Source organism: Colias croceus, chromosome 13 (assembly GCF_905220415.1).
Source record: "Colias croceus chromosome 13, ilColCroc2.1".
NCBI classification, from domain to species: domain Eukaryota; kingdom Metazoa; phylum Arthropoda; class Insecta; order Lepidoptera; family Pieridae; genus Colias; species Colias croceus.
Window position 1 is genome coordinate 3,331,479 of NC_059549.1, and position 11,264 is coordinate 3,342,742.

Consider the following 11,264-nt stretch of genomic DNA (forward strand, 5'->3'; position numbering starts at 1 on the left):
TACCTACTTACATTTAAACAAAATACATATAGATTATTATCTAATAATGTATTATTTTTTTCTACAGAAAAATATTATTCTTATGCAAATGCCATTCAATCTTATTATAGAAAGTAAAAATGTATTGTAAATATTAATGACTATTCTTAGACAACTAAATTAATAAATTTTATTTAGGAGACTAATTAATTAGCTAATGATATATTTAATACTACTATGGCTTTGCATTAACTTCCTAAATCTTATAACTTAGAATTACATATATTGTAATTAACTACTACTAAGTTATTTATTTTGAAACTTTCATGATTGAATTAAGTTTATTATATAGGTAAAAATAAATGAAAATCGGATGATAAAGAGATTACATAGACTTCAAAAAATTTAAGTTTTATCTGTTTTTATTACGTAAATCATTAGAATTAAATTTTGACGATGAAACCTTGTATTATCAGGATATTATAAACATTGTTTTTTGCTCAAACAGCAATAATTAATTCTTAATGGTACTTATTTACTTCTTGTCAAACTTGCCCACGAAACTTTGAAAAACATCTCACTTAAAAGCATGCATGTTTTATGAACGTTCCAAGTTATGACAAGTATCTAATGAATATATTATTTGTTTATAAAGCTATAACGGATTTTTTATGGACTCTACATCCTACGCATAACTTTTGGTTACGAGTTAGATGCGTCTCTGTACTCAAATATAAGATTATAATATGGCAATAGCTTCAGGCATGTAGATTTTCGACCATTAACATTTCATATGTATATTACAAATAATATACCAGTTTAAAATAATGGATACTTTCAACTAGATTGAGCAACATATTCAGGATGGGATACTAAAATTCTTTAGAAACAGCAATCGACCTGATGCTGCTTCAGTCACGCCAAATCAATTCGCGTAACGAGTTTGCCAATTTATTTTTAATACGCAACGTTTAATACACTAAATAAACCTGTCAGGGGTCGATAACATCGGATCTTAACTTTGACTAAAAGCTAAAAGAGCGTTTATAGGGACATAAACGTTTATAGAATCATAAAGTAAGGAGCGATCTATTGTTTGGCGTCCTACGCGTAGTCGTCGCGTAACTAATCGAGGCATTCCGCTTTTTGTTTCCACCGGACACATAATCAATTGTCACCTCTCCATTGAATATTTTCCAGCTAAGTTCTCGATGTCCCACATCCATTTGAAACTGGTTTTAGATGGCGTCTAAAACGATCGGGGTATCGTATTGCAAGAAAAAAGGTGATGAGTGTATGGGTTGGTCGTCGCAAATAGATGACTCTCGCTTCAAGACATGGGTGGAATCGATAGACACGATTTAACTTTAAATGAAAACAACACACGATATCGATAGCTAGCTGGATCATGTTACAGTCAATAATTAAGATATTCGCTTTCGTCGTGTATGGACGTTATTTTTCTTATTTTGTTTATAAAACCTGAGATGAATCTTGTACAGACTCTACACATTACCATTTTATACCTAAATCATTAATTCAATGCTATTTTATTTTATGTGATTGAATGTAATGTAGGTTGATTTAACTGTATTTTATGTAATTTTATGTATTGTAGCTATAGTGATGTGATATTTATCTGTACTATGATTTAGATTCAATTTATTTTATGTCATGTATTTAAAAAAATATTTTACTTGATCTATGAATTGTGCTAAATAATGTAATTTTTAATAAATTTTTTTAACCTCAATTGTGCTGTGTACATACAATTTGGCTGGCATTTTACCGCAACATGTGATTAAATTTGTGTATAATTAGTCAAAATTGTCAGCTGTGATGTGTACTTATTTAAATAAATAAATAAATGCAATGTTTGAAACATGTAACTTTATAAAATAAAACGTATATTCATAAAATAAAAAGATAAAATTGCATTTCTATTGTGTAACATTATCATCGTTCATATTCAAGTTTGATGACAATACATTAATATTATAATAAGGTAGATTTTGCTTATGAATTGAATAACATTTTATGGGTCATGTTACTTAATTCGTGAAATTTGTTATAATCGAATAATGAAAAAATAATATAATGTTCAAGTTTACTATCAATACAATCTGTAAAATAAGAATCGTTATTTAAATTGAATTCTCTTTCACCTCTCAAATATGAAAAGACATTTATGTATAAAGTCAATTAAAGTTGTTTATTCATAGGTCGAACGATGATTTATTATTTTATTCTTTCGCAGCGGGCAATCGGCGCGCGCGCACTGTCGCGGCCGCTCTTTAAAATTAAAACCTTAGGCCTCACTGTGATCTTATCCAACTCGATCAATTTAGATAAAATAAATATTTATACATCCGAATATGGACGGGTGAATAAAGCGATTTAGTAAATTGATTATGACGATGGAACTTTCGTTTCTGTGCCCTTTTATCTCATCTAATAAACTAATAGAGGTGTTGATCGCATAGCAAGAAACTGTATGTTATTTTTTAAGTAGCTATAGTGATTGCAATATTGAAATTAAAAAATATTTTAAATTTTGTGTTTGTATACTGCTGCTAATATGTAGTTGTTAAAAGGTAGAAATAAAAATCAATATATTAGAGAAAATATTAATTTATTTATACTCTGCATTTGGAAGCGTAATAAATACGTTGTTTTATACAATCTAGCTAAAAATTACATCACAAATTATATACTTATTATTAAAGACGATGTTTATTTACAATTGACTAGGGTACAGTTCAGTTCTTCGAAAGATTAATCATAAATCGTTATCTATGTACATTATATATTTTACACACGGCTCATTCTCACTGTATCTTAACATAAGTACCTAAATTATCACAAGTTAGTTATTATTTTCTGAAACATTTACACTATCAGGAACCTTATGAATAATAATAAGCTATGTAAAAATGAGGAATGTTCTAGTATTTTTAACTTTACTACAAATAAAGGCAAAGAATTACATCGACAGTCATGATAACACAGGTACGATTATTTATAAATGCAATACATTTAACAACATAACTAGAAACGTTTAGGTACTTAAAGTACTAATTATGTAGAGTCTATATTACAAATTCGGTAAATGCTGTTACGTTTATATACTTTTCAGCACCAAGTTAAATATTCAAGTGATATAGAAATTAGATTCGTTATAATACTTATATTAATTACTAAAACAATATTTACATAATCACAAAATTAGGTATTATACAAAATAAGTCTTTCTTACATTGTTAGGCCTCGTGTTCGACATAGGAATCTGTTGAGCCGGCCTTAAAGGTCGCTCTTCGCACTGATGGTTATCTATAGACACGTAACTATGGTGATGAGGCAAGCGGTCGTCTGGCCGACCCTCGCTGCTCGCCACCGAGCACGTCTCGTCCTCCGTGCTGCGGGCTGACACCTCGGCGCTAGCACTGGTGGAGTGCATCGGGCTCGACATCATCAGTATGGGAGGCGCCATCCCATACTTATACCAAGGGTCGTGAGAAGTAGGAGGCGCCGTGTACCTCAAGTTCCCGTGTCTCCCGAACCCCTCCCTATTACCACATTTCGTACTACTCGCGTTATGAAGCGTCCGATTGGGTAACGTTACGTCTACATCGGGTAATCGAAAATTTAGTTTTTCCCAACAATTTTTCTCACCCCACACTATCACTGTACACGTTTTAAGCAACACTTTCAAGTCTGGGTCTATGTTTAAGGCACTTAAGTCTGTCGTCACTAGGAAAATAATTTTTTGTCGTCTATGCCTAACGTTCACTGAGTTAATTGCACTTTGTACGGCCGCTTTTGATTCAGGCGCGTACCACTCATGTTGTAAAAAGTTTATCGATAAAACTATCACTAGTCTTTTGGAACTTTCCGAAGCACTAACTAGACTATCGCCAGATCGTCTCTCGATTAACTGCAAGTCCCTATGCTGTAAACACAATGTGTGTCCCGAATTCTCAAGCTCGGAACTAACTGCACGAGTCACGAAGTCTTCGTCACGTTGATTATACACAAAGAAAGCATCGAAACGTTTATTCTTGTTGTCGTTCATGTCCTTTGGAGTTGAACTAAATACTCGAACTCCGTATTTCGAATGCATCCATAATTTAAAATCTTCTCTAAACATGAACAGCAACGCGCACATTAGTAAAAGTATGATAGTTATTATTAAAACAGCTGCAATATAGGGTATATAATTTTCTACGCCGTCATTTGATTCAATGAATAGCCTTTTTAGGGTTTCCGTTCCTGTTTCTTCGGTGGTAACTTCAGTCTTGCATTCTTTAGTAACATTAGCTATAGTTTTGTTCATGGGTTGCCCGTGAGCAAAGTAGCACATCATGTTTTCGGTATCTTTTGACTTTTTTATAAGCCACTGATTCAACTGCGCTACATCTTTACAATCACACACCCAATTGTTACCATCTACAGAGACACGCGTGCGTGGATTGTTATCCGTAATTACTCTCCATGGCATGTAATCAACATAACCGTTGTTGTCAAGGTCTAAGAACTCCAGGGACGGCAAATAATTAAACGTATCATTCTCTATAACTTTGATTTTGTTGCTACTCAAGTAAAGTTCATTGAGATTTTGAAGCCGGGTAAACTGCGTGTTTCGTAGTACTTCTAAGTTGTTGTGCTCCAAATGAAGAACTCTCAATGATTCTATTCCATTAAACGTTTTATTTTCTATGGTGTTAATTTTGCTATTGTTAAGATAAAGTACTTGAAGGCGTTTTTTACCAATAAATACGTGATTTCCTAATTCATTGAGATCATTTCCGTCCAAGTAAATTTCGGTCGCGTCCATTGGTATTTGTTCTGGCACGTGATCGTAGCCGGCACTCGAACAATCGACGACGTTGGAGTTCCAGGTGAGATCGTGATAACACGTACATTTATCTGGACAAGTCATCTTACAATCACAGGCATCGAAGTCACAACAATGGCATAGAGTAAAACAGTGAGATTCGTACTCGCATAAGAATTCCGATGATTTTACTTCCAGTAAGAGCATATCATATTCGCTTCGAGAATGTGTTAAAGAGCACCTTACACTTTCTAAATCCATTACTCTAGGGCGTTGTCTGAGATCACTTAATTGGTTAATTCTTTGTAACCATTCCATTGTACAATCGCATTCAAATGGATTCTCACTGATATAAAATTCGGGCAAATCTTTATCTTCGGAAACTGATGATATCGCAAAAGCCCCAACGTCTAAAGTTTTAATCTTATTAGAATAAAGCATAACTTTATTGAGGTTATACTTTTGAAGAAAAGTTCCCGGATTTATTTTTTCTATGTGATTGTTATTTATAACGATAGTTTCTATACTACTTGGGAACGAAAACTCATCGATGTTTCTTATCTTGTTGAAACTGACATCTAACATTTTAACATTACATGTTTCTTTAACGCCGTATGTATCTTCAAGTCTTTCGATTTTATTCTCATGCATGTCTAACCACTCAAGGTTTGTTGGTATATGGCTATAGTCAAACCATAACAATTCATTATTCGATACGTTTAACCAAACGAGTGGTTGCGTGTTAGTGAATATGCCCTTCAAATCCACTAGCTTATTACCATCCAGTCCAATAGCCTTTAATTGTAGGTTAGATGCGAAAGCGCCGTCATCGATTTGATCAATGTTGTTTGAAGCTAAATTTAGTATTTGTAAAGATGGTAAAGCGGCAAAGGTGTCCTTTGATATTTTTTCGATCTTGTTGCCAACAAGCCGCAACCCGTATAAATCATCCAAACCCTCGAAATGTGTAGTTGATACTTTTGTTATTCTGTTCATGCCCAAATCCAATGAGGTTAAAAATCTCAGTGTTTTTATAGCTTCCGGGACTTCTGATAACTGGTTACCACTCAACCCCAGGTCATGTAACTTCGTTATATTCTCGAACGAACGCATATCAACTTTTGTTATTCTATTGCCGTCCAAAAACAATTGGTTCAACACGTACAAGTTTGAAAAATGGCTAGTATCAACCTCAATAATATTATTATGCGCTAATGAGAGAGAATGGAGATTCTTCAAATTAGCAAACGCTCCATCAGCTATACGAGCGATATTATTAAATTCTAAACTTAAAAACTGCAAGTTATTCAAATCTTGAAATAGTAATGCGTCGATTTTTGTTATTCTGTTGTGTGATAAATTTAAAACAATCAATCGAACCAAGCCGGAAAACGTGTCTCTATTTACCCACTCACTTGTCAATTCATTGAAAGACATGTCCAGTATTTGTAACTGATCTAATCCTTCTAATAGTCCGGGCGCGAGCACACTAAGAGAGTTGTTATTCAAGTATATTTGTTTTATATCTCTCGACGACTGAAACATTTCAGGAGGTAACCCAGTTAAAGCGTTCGTTGACAGATTAAGAATTTGCAAATCGCTTAATCCCACAAAGGCACGGTCTGCGACAGTTGAAATTCTATTGTTTTGTAAAAGTAGCTTCTGAAGAGCGCGTAAACTAGATAAACCGTTATCAGGTAAACCACTTATTTCATTTTGCGACATATCCAGTGTTTCTAATACTGTGTTACAAGATTTTCCAGGCGCGGTTGGGCCATTGCCCCAGTCAGAAAATCCTAAGTTTGATATATCTTGAAGCCTATTCTGAGTTATGTTCAACTCCTTTAAATTGTAAAGAGGACAGAAGATTTCAGGAGGAAGTATCCAAATATTGTTATCGCCCAAATCTAAGTACCGCAAATCGGTAAGCCCTCTGAAAGAATCTCGATGAAACTCCATTGACATCGCTGACCAATCCGTGTTATGTGTACGAATCGTTAAACTGCGTAATCCACTCAAAGGTGATAACACTGCGGAGGGCACATATCTTATTTTGCACGACTCAATTTTCATCTCTTTTAAGTTATGGAATCGAGATAAAAGCTCTGTTCCTTCCTCTTTTCGTCTCCCCACATCGAGAGAACTTTCAAATAGAAGAACATCAGTGCAGTGGAGATCAAGCGCCGTTATACGCTGAGCTTGAGAAGTGCTCAGTCCAGCCAACAGGTCGGTGGCGCCTGCGGCGGTGCGCAGAGAGCACGCTAGCTGCACCCGTGTGGGCTCGCCCGCGCCGCCCGACACACGCTGCCACTCGCACTCCTGAGGTGCCTCTGCCACTCGACTCGTCAAAGATGCCGCACTGGCCCCGGAACACATCCAACACCATGCCGCATACCACAATGTAAATAATCCCATCGACAACATTTTTATTTCCTCACTAAAACTATCACTGTTTATAAAGTCACTTCTTCATATGGGCACATTTCTATAATATCCAGCTGCACTTAAAACTTTATAAAAGTTCACGTCAAACTTGTTTCGAAATACGCCACATAACGGCTCGAGTTCACGTTAAATAGCGCTACACAACCGCTCTCTCTGAAGCGTGCGGGCCGACTGACTGACGGAGTGCGTTCGGCAAGTTGACCGACCGGCTGCCGGCGTGCTCCCCGCACTACGCTCCTCCCCTGACAGAGAGGCACGATATTGAGCTCTCTATCCCTACAAAAGTTCACAACAGCAACAAGTTGCTCACCGCGAGATTGGCATGAACAGGAGCGCGCTTCGCGAGCTTTTATAAACATGGCGCTGCTTGCTTTGTTTGTTTTCTGTAATCATAAAAAATAATTATAGGCTAATACTTCGCATCATATCTATGTTGATATTAATTATCTACTTTATGGTATAATTTAATTTAATGCAACATCCCAAATAATACATAAATAATCGGAACTCTGATAAGTTATAGAAATGTTAACAAAAAAAGCCTAAATAGCGCTGATTAGTCTTTTTTATATTTTTATCAGCATTCCCACACGTTAACTACAGCGATATAGATTAATACCATACTTCCCTTATCTTTATCCACGCAATATTTATCATTACAGTAGGTGAGGAGCCGTATTTCCTGCTGTTTCCTTTTGTTCTTCAACCCTTGTTGTACCTGTGAATATGACGCATTTCTAGATAAACGCTTATCAGTTGGACTTGTAATCACTTAGTGACATCATCAGTGCAAGAATTTATCATTCAATCGGAACCCTTTCTTTTTAAATTCCTTTCATATGTTTTACTATTCTGAATGAATTCACCTTTAAATTTGTAAGCGTTAAGATTTTCGTACCACGTAATGTCACACGTTAAGTAATAATTATTGTTACATTAGGTATGGTAATAATTTATTTTCCTCTATCCAAATTACACGAGATACTTATTAACATCCAAGAACGCACATTTTAATATTGAAAACATACAATGGTTCATGTTCGCTCATTGAGAATGTACAAAAGCTTTCGGTAAACATAAAAAGCAATTTTTAGTACTCTCGTGTCGGCAATGCACAAAATTGTACCACAAAGACTTAATTATCTGATGGCAAGCATCTCGATTGGAATGCAAAAAGTTATAAATAAGAAATGCACCGGAATTACATACGTAAAACCCTTTGATTTCGTTCAATCGATGCGATTTGAGACAATTGTATAAAGGCACCGACATATCGACAAATACCCCATTATTTCGCTCAATTTGTGTGCAGGTTTTGCATTTAATTTTTATTAAAAGACTCAGTGTTTCGTCACTATAAAACATGAGTATTATAATATGATTATCAAACCGCAGTCGCAGTGTGTTTGTAGGAGATATTCTAGCTCTTCTTTTTAGCGATATCACTTTTCTCAAAATTTTCATAATATGTAATGTAATATTGAATTCAGTAGGACTGTTATGTTAAGTGAATACTAATTAATCATATTATGGATATATGAAAACATATGATGTTGTAAAAAAGTTAAAAACACAATGAGATCATTATGTTTGTTCTCTATAAGTTTCTCTATTATAGAGCTCATTATGAACATCTTAGATAATTTAGTTACGATAAAACATTATGAAAAAGCTGAATAATAAGACTTCAAACAGCTACAACAATGTCATTGGAGCTCCAAATGATACTGTTCTTATAAATTTATAAAGGATAGAAAAAATTCGATCACGAGGCGGGACTTGAACCCGCATCCTTCGCGCCATTCCGGGGCGGATGCCTAACCAACTCAGCCACTCGTGACCCGCCTGAGCAATCGAATTTATTCTATCCTTTCAGTTTTATGTGTCTTAAGGGACACACCGCGCGCCATCTATTGAGATGATTTAACAACCATTTCAACCAATATGAAGCACTTTTCAGTGAATACAATATTGTAACGATGGAACACGACCTTTTCTTGAATTTATATTTTTTTGGTTTTTATGGCATTCAAATGCTTTATAAATATAAATTTATAAAGGATAGAAAAAATTCGATCACGAGGCGGGACTTGAACCCGCATCCTTCGCGCCATTCCGGGGCGGATGCCTAACCAACTCAGCCACTCGTGACCCGCCTGAGCAATCGAATTTATTCTATCCTTTCAGTTTTATGTGTCTTAAGGGACACACCGCGCGCCATCTATTGAGATGATTTAACAACCATTTCAACCAATATGAAGCACTTTTCAGTGAATACAATATTGTAACGATGGAACACGACCTTTTCTTGAATTTATATTTTTTTGGTTTTTATGGCATTCAAATGCTTTATAAATATAAATTTATAAAGGATAGAAAAAATTCGATCACGAGGCGGGACTTGAACCCGCATCCTTCGCGCCATTCATTTCTATCCTTTATAAATTTATATTTATAAAGCATTTGAATGCCATAAAAACCAAAAAAATATAAATTCAAGAAAAGGTCGTGTTCCATCGTTACAATATTGTATTCACTGAAAAGTGCTTCATATTGGTTGAAATGGTTGTTAAATCATCTCAATAGATGGCGCGCGGTGTGTCCCTTAAGACACATAAAACTGAAAGGATAGAATAAATTCGATTGCTCAGGCGGGTCACGAGTGGCTGAGTTGGTTAGGCATCCGCCCCGGAATGGCGCGAAGGATGCGGGTTCAAGTCCCGCCTCGTGATCGAATTTTTTCTATCCTTTATAAATTTATATTTATAAAGCATTTGAATGCCATAAAAACCAAAAAAATATAAATTCAAGAAAAGGTCGTGTTCCATCGTTACAATATTGTATTCACTGAAAAGTGCTTCATATTGGTTGAAATGGTTGTTAAATCATCTCAATAGATGGCGCGCGGTGTGTCCCTTAAGACACATAAAACTGAAAGGATAGAATAAATTCGATTGCTCAGGCGGGTCACGAGTGGCTGAGTTGGTTAGGCATCCGCCCCGGAATGGCGCGAAGGATGCGGGTTCAAGTCCCGCCTCGTGATCGAATTTTTTCTATCCTTTATAAATTTATATTTATAAAGCATTTGAATGCCATAAAAACCAAAAAAATATAAATTCAAGAAAAGGTCGTGTTCCATCGTTACAATATTGTATTCACTGAAAAGTGCTTCATATTGGTTGAAATGGTTGTTAAATCATCTCAATAGATGGCGCGCGGTGTGTCCCTTAAGACACATAAAACTGAAAGGATAGAATAAATTCGATTGCTCAGGCGGGTCACGAGTGGCTGAGTTGGTTAGGCATCCGCCCCGGAATGGCGCGAAGGATGCGGGTTCAAGTCCCGCCTCGTGATCGAATTTTTTCTATCCTTTATAAATTTATATTTATAAAGCATTTGAATGCCATAAAAACCAAAAAAAATATAAATTCAAGAAAAGGTCGTGTTCCATCGTTACAATATTGTATTCACTGAAAAGTGCTTCATATTGGTTGAAATGGTTGTTAAATCATCTCAATAGATGGCGCGCGGTGTGTCCCTTAAGACACATAAAACTGAAAGGATAGAATAAATTCGATTGCTCAGGCGGGTCACGAGTGGCTGAGTTGGTTAGGCATCCGCCCCGGAATGGCGCGAAGGATGCGGGTTCAAGTCCCGCCTCGTGATCGAATTTTTTCTATCCTTTATAAATTTATATTTATAAAGCATTTGAATGCCATAAAAACCAAAAAAATATAGATACTGTTCTTAGCCAGGAAGTGGTAAATCATGGCACACATCTCTTGCACTCTTAAAACTTAAAGTCGACCATTATTCTATGACCCCTGCCTTTTACAATACAACACATATACATACATAAAACTAATTCAATCATCTAAACATATGTAATAAAAATTACAATAAGTACCTAAAAGTGTCTTGCAGATTATCTGTTTCAGGATGTTCGAAACTTCAATCCCGTATAACCTGAAGATCATAGAAAAATGCACATAGATTAGAATTTACT

At 35.5% G+C, this 11,264-nt stretch overlaps 1 protein-coding gene across 1 annotated transcript; it reads right to left on the minus strand.

Moving 5' to 3' along the window:
- Positions 1 to 2,594: 2,594 nt before the first annotated feature.
- On the minus strand, positions 2,595 to 7,417 carry LOC123696996 (toll-like receptor 6). The gene has a single exon (XM_045643404.1). The coding sequence runs from the start codon at positions 7,235 to 7,237 to the stop codon at positions 3,212 to 3,214; it is 4,026 nt and encodes a 1,341-aa protein (XP_045499360.1). The 5' UTR covers positions 7,238 to 7,417; the 3' UTR covers positions 2,595 to 3,211.
- Positions 7,418 to 11,264: the final 3,847 nt, after the last annotated feature.

What these genes read in the sequence shown, in the direction of transcription:
- LOC123696996 (XM_045643404.1), bottom strand. Translation starts at nt 7,237, where the DNA reads ATGTTGTCGATGGGATTATTTACATTGTGGTATGCGGCATGGTGTTGG.